The sequence below is a fragment of the Buceros rhinoceros genome, unplaced genomic scaffold (assembly GCF_000710305.1).
Source record: "Buceros rhinoceros silvestris isolate BGI_N320 unplaced genomic scaffold, ASM71030v1 scaffold18920, whole genome shotgun sequence".
In the NCBI taxonomy this organism is placed as follows: domain Eukaryota; kingdom Metazoa; phylum Chordata; class Aves; order Bucerotiformes; family Bucerotidae; genus Buceros; species Buceros rhinoceros.
The window spans coordinates 9,711-29,234 of NW_010389245.1; the positions used below are offsets into that span (position 1 = coordinate 9,711).

A 19,524-nucleotide genomic window follows, 5' to 3' on the forward strand; every position below is an offset into this window, starting at 1 on the left:
TAAGCCGTGTGACCCATCAGTTAACTGAACAAAAAAAAAAAAAAAAAAAAAAAAGCTTCTCTTAACATCTCCACATGCCCATCCAGGGAAAGGCAATGAATGAAAGGAAACTGGACCTGATCCTCAAGCACACCCACAAGGGATTCCAACCGTGCAGTTCTGTCCATGCACATGCTCAAATGCGGTCAGAATAAAACACTTCATAGAATAAAGTGCAGAATTGCCATGAGTTTAAAATAACCAGGAAAGCTGTCAGCAAAAAAAAAAAAAAAAAAAAAAAATCATTTTATCCCAGCTTCACTAATCCAAGTAAATAAACTCAGTCTGATGTAGCAGTCAGACAAGTTATCTCCATTTTTGACTGAGCTAAAGACTTATTTTCCTCTTCACACATACAGAAAACCTTTAAAGCTTTAGAAAATGCATGCTCAGCCTCTTGTATTTTCTTATTATATATACAAAGTTCACAGCCAATGCAAACAGCGGAAAAGTGAGCAACAGTACCTCCAAAAACATGATCTGTATTGGGGGTGTAGTGGGAGAAGAAGCAGCATCTTTAACTTACTCTGTAACTGGGCCATAAGCATAAGCAGCTGCAGTAGCTGGCAGCTAAGCCAGCCCAAGCTCTTCTTCTGGCAAAGATGATGGGAGAGGGCAGCAGCTCACTAACCCTTCAACATAGTTCAATGGGGAAGTAACTCAAGATTCAAATTCCTAGCAGCAATACCACCCACAGAGCTTACAGCTCTATATGTTAGATGAACAAGTTTGCTTAAAAATCAGACCAAAACAAAGAAGAGACTAAAAAGCAAACCCAGAAACCTATAAAGCCACAGAGTACTGAGATGTCAGAAAATAAGCTCAGTGCACTCCAAACTGTCACATTAAAAATGTAGTCTTGTATTGATCACCTTGATTTTGTGCTGCAGAGAACACAATTCTCTCTGCTTTGTGTGAAAGTTGAATGTGTCTTGTTATAGTAGAAAATGCTTTTTTTGCAAAAATCTTCTTACATTCATTATCTACTCATTTCTCATCTGTTCAGCAAGTACCTTTTGCTATTAAGAAATTACATGCAAGTCTTTCTGCATTTAGCATGGAAATTCTCACGGCTGTCCTTTCTCTAAAATTGTGTACATAAGGTTCACAGATATCTGCTTTATCTTGTAGAGGGAGTAGGTCCAGTCTTGTAGTTTGTCAAGGATACTTCACAAGACTGCTTTGACTAGGCAGAGAAATGTCTCTCTAAAGAACCCCCTGTTGTAGCTGTAAGTTTAGACTGTGAAGTTAGAAAAAAGGTAGGACCTGCTGTTCCTGTCTTCCAGCACCATCCTCTGACAGAAAGGACCTGCTGGACTACAGGTAACTCAACATAAAAACAGCCAATTTTGAAACTGTTGAGTTTTGCTTTTCTTACTCCAAAACAAAACCCAGCAACAACAAAAACCCACTCAAACCCCAGTTTAGAATGAACGCATATACGGTCCATGGTTTTTGAGAGTAGAGACAGAACAGGCAACCACAGATTGCATTCTGTCACAAATTTTAACTCAGAAGCAACTGGTAAACTGATCCAAGTGATTTCAAAGTCTTACTGGGCCATGTTTCTATCAATATAAAAGGATAAGTTTTCCTTGTTTTTTAAAGGGCTTCATAAAAATCAATGAAAAGGTAGTGATAATGGTGCCTTTCGGGTCTGTCCCTACAGATCACTACGCATAAGGCACTTAAAAGACTGAGGCCAAGACCCTGCCAAGCAAACGAGTGCCTAAGCATTTATATTCGTTCAAGAGCAAAATACAATTGTATTATGTACACAGCTAGATTTTATATATATTTGAAGAAATGCATTCCAACTCTGTAGTCTTTATTACTTTTATTGACATTCTCCACATCTTCCTGTTACATTAACAGGAAGATAAGAAGAACCCAAACAGCTGAAAAAAAGCCACTCTTCAATTCCTTCCATCATTTGTCCGAAAATAGTATTTGCCTTTCAGCTCAAAATTATTATGTATCAAGGTTTTGGGTTTATGTCTGCCTATGTTGTTTAAGCACTATTTCACACCAACTGCAATAAAAATCAATAAAAAGCCAACCTTTCTTCACTACCAAAACCCAAAATTTAATCAAGATACAGATTCAAGAGAGCACTGGCTCTGATTCTGTGTTGGGTGGTTGTGTGATAGATGTGTTGCTATTCCACTGCACCCACAGAAAACACTGTGTAGGAACAACCATCATGAACAGCCTTATGCTAAAACATCCTCTTACAGATCCATTCTGGCTAGTGATTTTTGTTACTGCCAGCCATAGGTTCCCTCCTTACTTCCCAGTGCTTTTATATAATGTACATTATCCTACCTGTTTTAAATGACCCCTAAGACCTGCAAGTTGTAATTCAGATCTTCTCCTTAAGAACTACAGGCTTTATCAAGAAAATGCTTGAGCCAAAAGCAAAGCCCTTCAGCAGTCTGCTGGACCCAGTTTCAGGGTGCTCCACACAAGGACAGAAAGATCAAATTAACTGTATCAGCTCAAGACCAGCTTTGGAGGAGGCCAAGCTGAGCTTCAATGAGCAGAAACACCTTTTCCATTTTGGGGCTGGCCCCAAAAAACATCTTTGCCCATTCATCTCCCTGCCAAATGTTGCCTACAAAGAATGAAAGCCAAGGTGGCCCTGTGTGAGAATCAGTGGTCAGCTTGGTAATTAACTGGCTTTTGGAAGTCTGTTTGAGTTTTCTGTAATTCATTAGCAATTAGCATGCAGATAAAGAATGGTGAAAAGACTATTAAAAAAACAGAACTATTGATGAAAAAAATGTTTTAAACAAGTTATTGCAGTGCAAAAGATGACACCTCCCACTGTGGGTTTGCTCGGAGCATTACTGAGGCATGCCGTTCAATTCAAGGCTCAGCAAATATAGCCCATTATACAGTCCTCTGCATATTTACGGTAGTGTGCGAAGCATTATTAATAGCTTACACCGCTGTCTTTCCTTCACCAGTGGGAGGTAGGTCTGGTTAGTGAAGTATCATTGGTAATCTATTTTATATATGAATAAAATACTCTTTGGAATGCTTTGCTATAAGGTTCAGTTATTGTTTGCTATTTGTTAAATGTATCGTTTGAAATGCTACCACCAGCTATTCATTCTTTTTCTGAGCAGCGATGCCATGACAACCCTCACGTGACCGGCTACAAACATACCACAAGTCTCCAGGGCTTTGCTTTAGGAAAGGCGCAGACTAGTATTACTCATAGTTTGTTTTGGTTTTTGGGTTTTTTTTGAAAGCCCAGATTCATAGATACTTTATTTTGTGCAAGACACATCAAACCGACCAGCCAATTCTATCATGCAGCAACAAATATCTTCAGCTAAAATGGGACAAAGCAAATTATGAAGAACACAAGAAAAGGGTAGGTACAACCATTTGATAAAGAGCAGAGGCCTTCATGAAAGAATAAGCTTACCCAAAAAGGCCACAGCATCTCTCTACTCAATACCGTTGTTAAAGCTACTGATCAGCAATAAGGTACAAGAGACATATTTTAAGAATATCCGGCAAATACAGGTGTCGCTTTTGTGTCCATTTAGAGTTATAATGCTGCTCACCAAACTTAGAAGTGAAAAAGATTCAGTCAGTCCTCTGCTCCAATTCAGTAGTAATGCGGGACTAGTCCCTCTTGTAAATCCCTAAGTAGCGAATACCGTCAGTGATGATTCAACTGTATTGCTGCCTTAGGAAGATTGTATCACAATATAATTAGCTTTAATACGAAGAAATAGTTCTTCATTATTTCCAGACTGGGTTTGTTTCATTTATTGTATAAAAAATATCTTCCTTCCTTCCTTCCATTGTTCCCATAATTTGACTTGCAGGTGAAAAAAAAGTTAAAGATGAGGTAGAAAATTGAATGTGACATATTTTTCTAACCAAATTGACAATATTGAAATAAGTAAATAAATTTCCTTCTGTGTGAATTAACCTCAAGAGGCTTGCTATTGTATACAAGCATGGCTATTTAAACAGTGGCTCTTTTAAAGCAGGGAACTGATTTTAGTGTATCTGACATACTCTTGGCATCCGTTGTGCATACAGAACTCTCCTTTGTTCAGAATGCAGAACACTTCATGTATGTGCTAAAGCATTCAGAGGCCAAGAATAGAGGTTAGATATAATCACAATATATAGTGAAGAAATGTATTTATAGAGAACAAAACATTTCTTCACTACTCAAATTCCCTTTGATTAAACACAAGTGTTAATTTCTGAGTGCAGGATAAAAGTTGGGCAAAGGATGTCTTAGAAAGTACAGAATTTTGTTACTTATTACCGGGTTCACACACAGCTCAAGTAGGGACTAACAAGGTCTGCAGCAGCCAAAGAGCAGCCTTTTCAAGCATCCCTGTATTGTCATGTCGGCATGCTCCTCAATTCCCACGATTGTTGCCCAGAATTTTCACTGTGCCTTCCACTGGCATGAATTCAAGGTCGCTGCAGTGAATGCCAGCTACCAGAGCAGTGGTACCTGCGGACTGGGTTACCTGAAAGCAGCCAGGCAATTTGGCAGGTTGTCCTGAAAGACAGAGCCCACTGTGGCACAGGCTTTTGCCCTGCCAAGAGAGACAGGGATCTCTCCAAGAAAATGTTAGGACCTCTGCTTGGCGATGTGCAGGCTTTGCATTGAAGGAGCTCACAAAAAAATGAACCAGAGCAAGAGAGAAAGGGTAAAAACAGGAAGCAAGGAAGAAAAAAAATGTAACATATCTCCTTGGAGAAGACCACTAAAAAGATGGCAAAGTTTAAGGCTAAGTTACCATTTTCTCCATGATGCAAAGGTATAAAAAAATGCCAGCATGTTTTTATGTATTCAGGAGCAGTGCTTCTAGTCTGAATAATTTTGTTGTTTTCTTAATGGAAGAAAGGAACAGGGGAAAAAACATAGTTACATCTCTGCTCTGTCACATTCTGCATAAAATTAAATATAAAATTGCTTCAAAACCACCATGTCTCTGGAAAGTGTCACAACAGAGAATAGGGTGGGCTTAAAAAAATAACAGGTTTTACCTTTTCCTCTGCTCATTTAAGGAAGAAGATAAATTAATCATAATACTTTCTAGAAAATGAAATTATATTGATGTGAATTCTACAGAAGAAATGTTGTTTCTAAACCCACCCTTTGTTGTTCAAGTTTGAAATAGTCTGCATATCTATAAATTAAAATTGGGGTTTGCAAAATATAATCATATTTTGTTCTTCAGTGATTTCTGCTGACTGATACAATAACAATCCTCTTTTACAAATTGTCTGTCTTCTTAAAGTTATTTTTAAAATAACTTAATAGCATGATAGCACCTGAAGAAGCAAAGGAGAGAGCAGCAGCAGAGGCCAAAAGCACCAAAACCATTAGAGATTTCTGCTATCCAGTAAAAACCAGCTACTTAGCATGATGGGATCTAGAAAGGATTAAGATAAGCGTTCCCATCTCCCCCTGAAATCAGCTGGAGTTGCAACAGTTAGCCCCTTCTGGGATCCCATCCCCTCAGAGACAATTGCCACAAAAAAAGCAGTTGTTTCTACAAGAAGCCAAGCAGTTCAAGTGAATTTCAGACAAAGCTAGAAATTTCTAAACAGCCACAGTCAATGCTGTAAATTATTCACCCTCTTAAAAAAGCAAGGAACCTGTCCTGGTAGTATGTACAACAGAGTCAAGTCTGATCCTCGGCTCACCACAAAGCTGCTACAGAAAGAGACATGGAAAACTTCTGCTGGACTCAGGCAACGTTTTGGTGAGACGCTTGCTGTGTGGGGGCTGCGCTAGTGCTGTACCTGGTGCTTTCGCATGGCAGCCTCTTTTTTTTTTTTTTTTTAATAGCAAGTATTTCTCTCTTCCTTCTATATCACTGAAAAATGGTTCCAAATAGCCTGACTCTGCCTGAGATGGAAAAGTTCAAGTACCAGGTATGACAGGGAGGAAGTTTATTACATGTATTTCATGACAAAATCATGGTATCATTTTAACTGATCCAATCTCACTCCCGGCAGGACCCCGGTCTGAGAGAGCGGTCTCCCCTCTAAATCTTGTCTTGCTCCACTCCCCATTACCAGCTTTTCTTTCATGGGGCTTCTTCAGCCCAGGACAGCTCACAGATTATCTTTTTCATCATATATTGCGTGGCTATTTAGGTCATACACTATTTAGGAGATAAATACTATTGTGGCACTGAACTACCAACTCCGTTAGAATAATCAGATCCACAATTTGCTTTTGATGATCATTCTGAAGTACTAGGAAGAGGCCTGGGAATAGTTTCAACACAAAAAGTAATTTTCCAGTATTCTTACCTCTTTCTGGCAGCATCCTAAATATGCATCCTTTTGGAAGACCCGACACAGCTTAGGAGTACCTAGAGCTTTCTCACACTAGTCTTTTTATTTCTGCTGGATGCCTAATAAAAACTGACTGTCTTCTCTTAGACATTCTTTTCTGTATCATAACATCAACACCTCTGCAACTGGGCTGTATGTATTTTTACATTTTTCCAACTCAAAGAGCACTTTGTATCTCCAGACAACTTTAGAACAACTGCCTTTAACATTTTCATTTCCCACCACTCCTCTTCTGGGCAAGTCTGCCTTTGCTGATATAATGAATCATATGTTTAATAGTGTTACTGATGGCTAACAAAACAGAACATGACAACTGAAAGATAATGATATGCAAGGGTATTTCTAACAAAAATGGATAAACATTTCATTTCTGTTGCAGATCCAAGCAGCAAAACCATTAGTGGACACAAGTGCCCCTGCAGTATACAGCCACCTTCATCCGAAGTTAGGGAAGCTGAAGGTATAGCATTGGCTATTTCAGTGAGCACTAGCATGCTTACCTTCACGTCTCCTCTCAAAGAAAACAAAGAGACTATCCAGATGGTCACAATTTCAGGGCCTTTTCTTTTCCTCAGTGCGGTGATTGTTGTGACAGACTGTCAGGATTCATGAATAGCACACTCCCAGCAGCATTAAATAACTTATTTTATCTTTATGATTATTGATGAAATCAGAGCGCTTCAGATTAATAAGTGCTAAAGTGATCAAATAGCCTTCTAAAAGGTGTTTCTGTGCAACCATGAAAAAACCATCAGAAATAACAAGAACAGCACAATCATCAAGATACACACAGAGCAATGAACTGAATAATAGGATGTTAACTTATTCAAAGCACAAGGAATAACAATGGGTAGCCTTGACTGGCAGTTATCCTTCAAAATCTTACTGCTCCCAAGAGGCAAATTTTTATTAAAAGATGAGAGTGGAAAATAAATTGTTACCTAATTAACTCTCTCACTAAAAGGAAAAAACAACATTTAAAAACCCTAAATGTGAGCACAGTATAAAATATGTGCAGCTAAACCCTGTCAAAGACTTAATTTCCAACACAGTGCCCCTCAGGCAATGGGAGTATAGCCCATGTAAGGATTTCAGAATTAATTTCCTTAAAATTGTTTATCATCTCACTGTGCGACATAATAATCCCCAGGCACCTTAAAATCATTTCACTAACAAAACAATTAATTTTTCTTCCATGCATAAAGTCATATGCTATATTAGGATGTGGATTCAATCACTGCTGTTAATTTTTTTCCTATTACCGTAAAAATAACACTGATAAAGTTCCTTTGAAATTGAAACAATGCATAACCCGAACCCCCACCAGGTTAACAAAAGAACCCACCTGTAAGAACCCACTACTCCTAGCCGTATTCCTTTGAACTGCCTGTCCTGGAAGTGAGACTGTGCTCCTAATCCCTTTCTCATCCTCCTTCTTTCCCAACTGCTACAGAAAGAAAGAAAAAGAACCCTTTAATGTTGCAATCTTCTAGTAACCAGTTCTTCTTTATAGTCATTCTCTTCAGGGTTATTCAGAGCATGATGGGGTCACTTAACGTACCAGTTTTAGGTACCTTTCTACTACAGTGTGACCAGCATCTGACCTGCTTTGGTTATAAATGCCAGCAAACAAGGCAGATGCACTAGATTCCCTACTGAAAACTGCTACTCTAATGTTAGTCACTCAAAAATATCAGAGCAAGATTTCCTCTTCATTTTATACAAGATTTGTAATATCTTTGGAGTGCCTCGACTCAAACACGGGGGGGAAAAAAAAAAAAGGAAGGGGAGGGTGGAGAAGAGTGAAATAATATGCTTGAAACAAGACTACTTCTTCAGTGATTCTGTTCTGAGAGGCTGCTGAGAATGAGATGTTGAAGTCCAGCTATGAAAATAGTGCTTTCCTCTATCCAGCCTCCCTCTGGTTACCTTCCAACTCAGCCCTGCTGGAGAAGGCATTCTTGGGACTCTCATAACCTTGAAAACAAGATTTCCTCTTCACCTCTCCCCCATTCCTTCACAATTGCCACAAACACACTTTTATCATGGATTGGTGGTCTTTGAAAACCAAGGTAGTAACATTTTTAGCAAATTAGACAATGCCCCAGGATATCCAAAAGGATTCTCCCTCCTCCACAGGACTTTCTCAATTTTCATCCCATTTTTGACAGTTAACTTCATTTTAAAAACAAATGTGGAAAGTCTTGAAATCATGCTAACAATGCTAACTTATACTGCCTCATAGCTCACTTTCCATTTATTACATCCAGTTGTTGCTTCTCCTCTTACATTAGCCTGCAGCCCCTCCAAGACAAAAATGGCCTGCAACTGGACCTAATCCAAATCTCACTGAACTCAATGGGAAAATTACCATTTGATCCAAAGCTCACCAAAGATAATGGAAAAAGGCCCATTGACTTCAAGGAGTCTGAATGAGTCCAGTCATGGTTTTGTACACTGTCCATCACAATCCTAGAATTTGATGAGAGTCTATGAAGGCTGCTAGAGACATCAATGATAATGATGAACCTGGAAAATACACAGACAAATATTTATAGAAATAATACTGACGCTGATAAAATATATTTGGTAATCATACAGGCTGCTGCTGTGGTTGCAGGCAAGTGTTTCAGGGTCAAATTCACAGCCTTGTAAAGGGCTTTCTCTCATTGTATCACCATTAAAATGGTAAAAAAATGGGTTCTCTCAGCACTAGCAAAGAACTTTACCTGAGCAGTATTTGTCGTACTCTGTGGAGAGAAAGGGACATTGATTTTGAATACCCTGTTGAGAGTCCATGGTACATCACTGGTGCTTGCTATGGCTTTGTAAAAAACAGAAGCAATTCTTTATCTCTTGTGCACACAAAGTTGGAAGAAGACCGACTTTCTGTCATCAAAAGAGGAAACCATTTGCGGCTGAAGAAGGTGTCCTTCATCATGAGAACAAAGGGACAAGTCCACAACAAAAATGACTGTAAGGCCAAAAGGTAATATCAGCAGCACTATTTCTATGTAGTTATCAGGTTACTTTCCGAGTGACAAACATAGCTAAGGATAATCTGCTCTGTGAGGACACTTATTTTAAAAGGCAGCCTAAGGTATAATCAACACTGCAGAAAGCCATTTTCTTATCCTGTCACATGAAATCCAGTGCCGGGTCATTTTCCTCCTACCCTCTGTTGAAGAGAAGATGGCTTTAAATTTGTTTTTCAATTTAATAACTGAGGGACTGAAAAAAAGGGGGTGGGGGAGAGGTGGGGGGGAGACAGAGAGGAAGAGAGAGAGAACATTGCCCTACTTTAAGGGAAATAAATGAAGCAAACCTATTATGTCTCAGCAAAGCTGTTGTTCCTGCTAAGTGACTCATTGCTGCTGACTTTGCCAGTTGTTCCTACAGACACCACCGGAAAGCGGGAGATCCAAAGCTTATAGATGAATTAAAACCAGAGAAAAAAATAGAATTAAAATTAGAAAGAAAAGTGGAGCAGGAAGCAGGCAGAAATCAAAATACATTTTACTTCTCAAAGGAGACTAAGCAAAATACGCCTCGAGGTTTTGTCACTAGAGAGAACGACATTACATATTTTTGATTCAGGAGGAAATTCACACCCCAAATAGGGCATAGCAAACCAGTCAAGAGCAGGGACAGGCTTTTGAAGTGAAGAGAATGGTTTGTGTAACTCAGGTGGCAGCTATTACCTCCTGTGATTCATTTACAGACAGACCACTTCATGACGGAATGACTGCTCATTGGGCACTAAAGTGTCTCCAGACAGAAAAATGCAGCTCAGGTGCAAGTGACCTAGGTAGAACTTACTACACATCACCATCACAAGTATCCTGACATTTACACAGTTTCTTGGGAAGACAAATTATTTGAAAAAAGTGTTGGTCATGTCCACATCATACAAATCCACTTATGACTTGTCACTCGTGAATAATACCCAGATCAGTGCAGGCACTGACAAGCATCAGTTAACTCCACTGCTGAAGGTGTGATTCCACAAGATTTGGAAGGAGAAGAGCATCCTCCCCCTTTTCATTCCCTCTCTCTCTTCCTGATTCAAGCGTCAAACTCTTGTTTTCTTTGGATCAGCTCTGGTTTTCATCAAACCTCTCCATTAGCTAATTAAACTTGAGACAGCATCAGAAAACTAACCCAAGAAAAACAAACGAACCTGGTTAGTTTTTCTGCCACTTTCTGCAAAGTGATGAATTCCAGGGGTGATGCAAGGGCTGGAGAAGACCACACAGCTGTAAGCAGTGGGGAGATGAACAGGGGAAGGAAAAGAGCAAGTTTTTCCCTTTTTTTGGTGAGAGATTGCTAAAAGATCAGCTCAGCTGCCTGGGAAAGTAGTCTAAGAAATCACTGAAAGTTTCCACGGCATTCGAGGCAGTATGCCTATCTCCATTATCTTCAGGCTTTCCAACTTGGTTGATCAGGTTTGTACACAAAATAAATGTATAAACAAAAGCAACTGAAACTGATTGTTAAGCATCTCAGACAACAGCCATGCCCTCACCAAGAGTACTGCACTACAATAATTCCAAGACTGAAGGGTTGGCATTAATCCAAAACTAGCATTTTTCCTCTTGCAAAATGTACCAAACCTCCACATAGACAGGGCTATGTTTGGAAGATACTGAACAAAGACTATCTTCCTGAGAAGCACAAAGGATTGCGTTGCAATGGCCAGTTAATGCAGATCACGGAGGAGCAAGTCCCTATAGGAAAGTTTATAAAACCTTAGGCAAATTTTCCGCTGACACAAGATTGACAGATATTTCATGTTCTGGGTTCCCAGGCACGGGAACATGAACAAGCCTGAAGAAGTTGGTTTCTGCTTATATGGTTTTCCTCCCTAGTTTAAATGGACAAAAACAAAAGCAGGAGCTGCGGAGAATGAACCAGGAGAATCACGCCACTCTGGATAGAATTACAAAGTTCCAGCCTCAGTATTGAGTTCGGCGATGGCATAAGGATTGGCAACGAGCTGAAAAATACATGGCCAACATTGCAAGATATCCTCATGGGTGGTGTAAATCACAGAGCCGAAAGGTAGCCCTGAGCTTCTGTTCTTCCCTTCCCAGTTATTTCTAGAGTGAAACTGCCCATAGAGTACATTTCGCTGTGCTTTTGCACTGGGGATTAACAGCACGTGGCAGCCAGCCACACAATTAACAGCCTTTCGTTATACAGTTATTCCTATCAAATGAATCCCAGAGCACTCTTCACACTTTATTAGGCGAGCCATAATTGCTGAAGTTTCTACAGTCAGACTGTCCACCACACAGAGATGGCACTCTCAGGAATAAATCTAAAAACAATTTTTGAAAAAAGCAGCAATGGCTTTCCAGTTCTCTGAGAGAAGCAGCCAAACGCTGCAGCAACTTTTAAGGTAACCAAATGGGCATATGCATTGAGGGCTCCAAAACCTACAGTGGCCATCCTGTGAAAAGCAACCAGCTTCTTATTTTCATTAGTAATTGAGGTAAAGAAAACAAGAACAAAATGGCTATATGAGGTATTAACCAGCTTTCCCAGAGCAAGAACATTGACTGTCATTAACCTTTCCATGCCCAAACACCCTGGCTTTGAGCCTGCACAAACTCCCAACTTTCCTCCCTAACAAACCAGAGGGAATCTGCAGCACTGCCCACCAGGCAGGGAGCTGGGATCAGCATGAACTGCTGGGCCTCCATGGTCATGTGTCTGGAATTGGGAGGTATGTCCTCTGTCCTGTGTGTCTGATTCAATATATAGGGGGTATGGCTTATATTGACTATATATATATATATATATATTCACGATATTCACTGCTTTACTCATTACCTCTAGCCTGAGGCCACTGAAATAAGCCTTTTTGAAGCCTCTAGTCCCTGAACATATGAAAAAAGATTTTCAAAGGTGTAGGTCATCCAAATCTGTCCAAGTCTTTGGAGGACAGTAAGTAGTATTTCTTTTATTCCAGGACTATCCTTTTGCCATATCTTTGGTCCCAATTCTAATTCCAGAGGATTTGCCCAGGAAAGGCAAAGCACGCAAAAGAAAAAGCCATAAAAATTGTCGCACCGTAAACAAGAAACAACCTCTCCCCAACTTCTGTCTGAAGATAATTCCTGAATCCAGCTACATCAAAGTTACTAAAGCTTCCCAAAACTATTGGGTCTGAGGCAAAAAGCAAATATAGAAAGCTTCAACCCAGACAGTTAAGGCTTGACAAAGAAACATGCCACTAAAAGAGAGGCTTCTACAATGGAAAATATTAGGCAGCTATTAAAGCTGTGAAGGTATCATTACAAACCAAAAATTTGTATTAAAAATAGTAAGGTTGTAAAACCAGGTGCTTCATAGTCAGAGAGTACTGAAATTATGGTGAAGTAGACATATCCTGCAACCTTCCCCACATCAAATGTTCAGTCTGTGCTCTGTAATTAATAGGTACTAGAACATCTGCAAGAAGTAGTCACTAGAAAGCACTTTTCCAGTCTCCATTTCAGAAATGGTTGACTCATTTTGAAGAACATTTAAAAGACAATTAAGCAAACCTGATGCAGATACCTGCCACAGACTTCAAGTGAACAGGGGAAATCCAGTAAAGTTACAGCTGAAAATAGGATCAGTAGAAGTATTTGGCAAGATCTGCAATAATTTGTACTATTGGGTGATCCCTCTATACTTTTACAGTTCACCTGACACCAGTTCATGGTCAACCTTTAATAAATGACAAGTCATTCTTCTCATCCAGCATTCTTCTGTCCTCCCTCTGTTGCAATATAAAGCTTCTTACCAGTCACAGCAGGAGAAAGTGAGAATCTTTTTACGTTCTTCACTGATCCTAACTAAAGAAACAATTTATCTGAACCAGCCTACCCACCGGCCTGACCAATGGAAATGGTCAGGCTCTGACTAATGAATGAAAGAAAGGAAGAATTGCCTTCCTTTGCTCTGGACAGGGACAGCAGTAGCATCACTAGCAACCACTTGTCACCTTTCTTTGCTAGCTGAGCTTTGATGCCGAGGAAATAATCCTGAAAATAAATCATAGAAGGTTAGCAAATCAAGGCAGTGACAGGTTCTTTATTTTACATGTATTTATATTCATTTCTCTTTTCTAGCAGGATGAACAATTTAAGAACCAAACATCTAAACAAGACAGAAAAAGAGGAAAGCAACAGAAACAAGAAGGTGTGAAAAGTAAGATGAAGGAAAAAGAGAGAGATCATGGCCACCATGGAAAGAGAAAGAACAACTAGAACAAGACAGAGTTCCAAAAATAGCCTTATTCCAGTAGTCTTCTGTGAAAGCAATTTAGGAATCGGCAAAGGGCTTTTACTCCCTCTTGGATAACAAAGGCATCTGGAAACTTTACTGTCCTCAGCCTTCTGCTTTGCCCTTATTCTGGAAATCACTCCTTTCCTGGCATGGTGGACCATCAGAACAGGGTGTCATAAAATTATTTTGTGATTGCAATCCTGTGCATAAGCATACATTGATTTCTGTAGTTAAGGCAAAACACCACTGTTCCTACATGAATGATAACTTCCAGCATTGGAAAAGACTAGACTTGTGAGGGTGATAATCTTTTCAACTATGCAGCTAAACTCAGCAGAAATTGTAAGCAGAGCTCCAGAATGAACTAGGGTGCCTGGGAGAATCAGGTGGAAGGACTTACATAATTTAGGATACCAGGGGTTTAAGTATTTGGCAAGAGTGTAGGTATTAAAGTCACCATGTCTTCAGTATAGTGAAAAAAGCATAAAGCAAAATAGCATAAAAGCCATTTCCTTTATAATTACCAACAAAACTCCTCTGAGTTTGTAACAGCTGGCAAATAAGGGGCCTAACTGGGAAAAGGACTGTAAGCGAGCAACTGTAGCATAACTAATTGATTTGATTAAGATCTGAGGGTTTTTTCCCAAATGAAAATTTTCATCTCAGTATCCAAGGTCTCCTCAGTGAGGACCCAGTTGGCTGACAGCAAATACTTCGGAGTGGGGGTTTTGGAAAGGCTTCAGAGGCTTTCTGAAGCCTCTGAGCCAGTTGCTACAAATGAGGGAGAGCACTTGGTGGACTAATGCCGTCCCACCACAGAGACACTTCCTTCTTTACTCATGATTCTATGCAATTTTTTTGTTAGTCACAGTATATGCATTCACAGAGCAAAAATACTGCAAATACATAAAATTTGTTTCCAGCTTCCCTTTTAATGGGATTTAGCAGCTTGAAACAAGGAGAAACAGCACCATGTGACCCATCATCTCTCGGCACGTTATAAGCTACCAGTCTTTTAGACCATCATTGATCTACGCTTCAGGGGACAGACACTTATGTTCTGAAAGCCTTATTCTTATTTCTTTTCTTATTTTTTAACTACACTTCTTCAAAAGAAAATGTGTGTTATAATCACAAACTGATCTTAGCATAGCCAAGCAGGGTAGCAGCAGTTCCCTCAGAAGAGGTATCAGTCGAAACCAAGCATTGAACCAGTATTAGCTCTTCCTTTCTCTGAGGTAGTGTTTATGTGTAATCATTTTGGAGGCTGCCAGCTTCCCAAGCAGACACCCCGGCAACAACTATTTACCTCCTTGCACTTGAAAATGATTTCTAAGATATTTTCTCCTTTCTCGTTTGCAATATGAATTGCAGTGAATAATTTTTGAAATGCTAATGATGAAAACTTATTTTCCGAAGCAAAGGAACTCTAAAATATAAGACTATGTACTCTGTAGTACATAGTAGTACTCTTCCGTACTCTTCAGAGTACGGAACTAAGAGTAGAAACAACAGCTACTATAAACCACCAGTGACTCTGCTGTAAAACTGCAAACTCCTGGCTTCAGAAAATCCACAGCTTCCCAGGGCAGAATCCCCAAACCCACCACACCAGAGAGAAAAGCTTCACCATACCTAAGTGCCTGGATCAAGAAGCAAGGAGGATTCCTGTTTGTCCAAGGCAATAGTGGGACTGGTCCAATGTGCTGTGGCAATCCGTGTCCTAGACTGCAGCGAGTAGGCCCAGACCCAGCACAGAGCGGGTGATGCCCATGCAGTGGCCACTCGCAGAGTTCCACGACTGGATGAAGGCCATCTCAAATCACCAGCCATGATGGGAGAGTGCCAGGACAGACAAACTCAGCCTTTGTTGTGCATCTCTGTTACAGCAATCACATCAGGCAAGCTCAGCAAACTGTTCCCTCCAACAGTAGCTTCTTTCTAAAAGAAAGGTTATGCACCCTTTAAACCAGAGACAGAAAGACGGTAATTTAATGAACCAAAACTTCCCTCGCTATCAGGAGAAAGATGCCAGCTTGGCTTTAATAAAAATTATATTTTTAAATGAAAATGTCCTATGTCCTTGTGACTGTAGTCAAACACCCCTGAAGTCCACCACTTCACATGGTTCCAGGCTCGATCATCACTCTCTAAGGGGCCAGCTATCCTTAACAAGTTATATCATCGAACCAAAGTTCTTGCTTCCTTTTCTTCTTTCAAAGCTTCAGATTAGGATGGTAATAACCTGAAATGTTTGTCCAAATGCCACTTGCCTTATGATTAAATTGAAATGGTACTCTCTTCAAATCCCTGGCTCCAAAGTTAAAACACTTTGCTACTGTAATCACTGGTGTGATTAATACTTGAAGCTAAATACTTGAAACAACAGAGAACTGAAGTACCACTATAATAAAGACTGTTAAGATTTGCAGGAAATGTTAATTCTGAGGTTCAAATTCTGCTTCCATTTTCACTACTGTAAATCCAGTCTAGCAGCTTTATTTTCACAGCAGTTGCGATAGGTATAATAAACTTTAATTAAGAAACCAAGTCAAAAGAAAACTCATTATGAAGTTTTAAAGATGACTGGACTCAGCTCAACTACCAGCTCATTGCCATGGGAAACAAGAGCTCACTCTCCCACTTTTACCCCTCTCCTTGCACCCCTCTTCCATTCTGTTTGTCTTACACCAGTACCGGTGCTCTCTAAACCCTGAGCAATGTCAGCTCCAGGATAAAAGTCACAAAGGAAAACTTTATTTTTTCAATAGAAAGGAGAATAGTTTTCCAGTGGGTTAATGAGTTGAACTGGTTCACTGAAGATGAATCTGAGGCCATAGCTGATGCAAGGAAGAAGTAAAGCCACATATTCCTTTGGCAAAGTGGAAAAATGGTTACTCACTGCCTGGCAGTATTTAACACTAAAATAGCTCTTGTAAGGGTCAATAGGAATACACAGAGCCCAGCAAAAGGGTCACAACTCAATAATCCATGTTGGTTACCATGGAAAAATTATGAATACAGAAACAATCAGGGTTTGTCCAAATTAGGAATGACTAATCTGGTATTCACCATCATCCCCCGTTTAACTGGACAAACACCAAGTATGAGTGTATTCATTTTATTATTTCTTTAGGCTTACCTCAATAAAATGTTACTTAAATATTCCTGAATTATTAGGAGCACTTTTTTTCAACGTGGAGTTTTTATACTTTCAGGATAAAATTATTCACCTGGATTTCCAGGCCCTGAGTTTAAGCCAGAATAGTGAGTCGAAACTGTATTGTCTGCAGTTTAAAAAGTAAATCAGGCCTTCCAAAAATGTTGCACTTTTATTATTTAATTAAAAGTTGTGAAACTGAAATCTGGATTGTGAATCTTTGTATTTGTTTTGTAGTTACAGAACATGCAGAGTTCATGTTTTAAAGTTTTCCTTTGCTCTTAACAAGTTAAGAAACTTCTTTTGAATGATTTCACTTGATGCCACAGCAGGAACTTGAAATAAAAGAGATACCACAAAAGTTGTAAAAAAACTAATGAGGATCTTCGTTCCTTCCCAACACTCATGTTTGACTCTCCTTGCTAATCTTACAAAGTCATCTTATACCTGGTCCATGTTTTAAATGTTTTTCTAAAAAATAAATGGTAAGGTTTAAGAAGGGATGTAGTATGTGTATTAACACTACATTTGCATTTAAAAACTAAATTTGCCCAAAAGAAGTGTAAAGAAAGAAGCAGTATCATGCAGCAACACATAGAGGTTACCAGGACAGAGTACAGCATGGTGGTTGGTTTCAATCTGTGGTTTCTGCTGTTGGTGTGTCCCTTCAGTATTAAATGGTTTCATCCCTCCGTACACTGTACAGTGAAGGATGGAAGCGGTACCTCCACCACAGATACAATGAACTCTGGCATAAAGGCTATTGTCACATTAGTCAGTGGGTCATATTTGCACCCGACTCAAAACTCACCACTTACATTTCAGGACAAGCCAACTAGATCACCAAGCAAAGCAGCTCAGGTTTAAGAAGAATTTGAAATCTACTCTTAAATATAGATTCAACTGTCCCCAGCCACTTCTGCAAACTCAAGCACTCTTACTGAAGTCTGTACACAGATAACCACAGAGATTGAGGCCCTGGTTCACCAGTCTATGAGAGGTTGGTGCTCAAAATATCACATGCGGTTATCTCTTCCTTGCCAACAAGAAGTCCAGTTATTCTTTTGCTTTTCTACAGATGAAAAGCCAGAGTCTGAACAAACACATGAACCACAATGTGTGGAGGTACTAGAGTTTGTTGAGCTACAGGAAGACACTGCACAATTTGTCATCCTGAAGTACTGTTACAAGTCTCCAATTTACAAGCTAACTTCTACTGTGACTTTGCAAACAGTATCTACAAAACCCTACATGGGAGGAGATACGGAACATGAGGAGAAAGAACATCCCTGGGAAGGGAAAGAAGCAGCCTACAGGAAGGAAGATGGAGGTATGGTGATTGCTGTGCTACTGTGTCAGAGGGGCAGGTAATGAAAATCTTCCATGCCTGCTGTTGTTCCAGCCGTCATGCATCATTTCTAGCTGGAGCAGCCAAAGAAAAGTTAAATGAGGAAGGAAAGCTGGAATGGAACATCCTGGTCACCTCCACATCCGGCATTGTCCTTTGTTTCCTCACAAGCCAAATATAACCCAGGTTTATTTCACTGTGGTATTTTCTTTTGAATCAGCAGGTTCTTTACTTTAATTAAAGCAAATCTTGCCAAAGTTGTAGGAAAACATACAAGCTCAAGCACAAGGGTAATGATTACTGCCATTATATATGTATATAGATGTGATATATTACCACCTCCTAGCAATTCACCTGTCTGAAAAAAAGAACAAAAAGGAGGTAATATTACCAAAACCATAGTAAAGTAATAATTTTCTCATGGATATATATTTAAATAATGCTCAAATCTTTCTTCAGCCTTCAGAAGCTTGACATTTTCATACATTGTTAAAGGAATAGAAGAAAAACCTTCCTCAGTAAAAATAGAGATGCAACTTGAAGTGAATCTGCAGTGTTCTCTTGTAACATTTTTTGAGACCATTAAGAATCCGATAAAAGGAATCCAGAAACAGATGAGAAAGATTTTTTGCTCTTTGTAACCTATTTCTTTGATGCCCATGACCAATAGAAAATTAATTTTACATTCTGCATCAACCAGCAAATTCTGAGTCTCATTTCAATTTTAAAACTCATAGTTTTCTTCATGAATTAAATATTGCATCTCGTAATAAAATCACTACAGTAAGACTGGAATTTTAGTTTCAATAATACATTGATTAAACTCTGCCCTCAAGAGTTTCAGTTTTCAGTATGACAAAGGTTGCTTTGATTACCTCACATCTGCATTATCTATGTATTAGGGTTTGAGCACAGTGCCGTGATTTGGAAGGCATGTGGAATCGTGCCTGTCATGTATAATCTATTCACATATGCACAAATTAAAGCCCATTGAGCTAGATTCCCTGGTGCCTCCCTGGAGCTCAGCTGGCATAGCTGCAGTGAAAATTGGTCCCATTATCAGGAGACAGACAATCACTTTTTGCCTCTGCCTTCCCCACCCCCTCCAGTTCTCCTTCACTGGGCCACTTGCTGCATTGTTTGTGCGCAGCCAACGCTTTGTTGCAGGGACTGCAGCCTTTGAATTGCTCCTGCCACTTTGCTAACAACATTGTAAACAGAAGCATTTGCTGAACAGCATATTATTGATAATTGGTTTAATTTGGTCTCCCCATCTCTGCCAGGCTTACATGCAACAGAAGCAGGCAAAGCAAACCTGGCCAAGCTCTTTTAACAGCCTGCA

At 39.6% G+C, this 19,524-nt stretch overlaps 1 protein-coding gene across 1 annotated transcript; it reads left to right on the forward strand.

Moving 5' to 3' along the window:
• Nucleotides 1-3,296: 3,296 nt before the first annotated feature.
• On the forward strand, nucleotides 3,297-18,164 carry LOC104491230 (the record flags this gene model as incomplete). Its single annotated transcript, XM_010133619.1, is given in 6 exon segments — nucleotides 3,297-3,421; nucleotides 6,776-6,856; nucleotides 9,267-9,385; nucleotides 11,265-11,457; nucleotides 16,893-16,941; nucleotides 17,913-18,164. Coding segments are annotated over 6 exon segments (819 nt in total), but the record flags the coding sequence as incomplete, so codon positions are not given.
• Nucleotides 18,165-19,524: the final 1,360 nt, after the last annotated feature.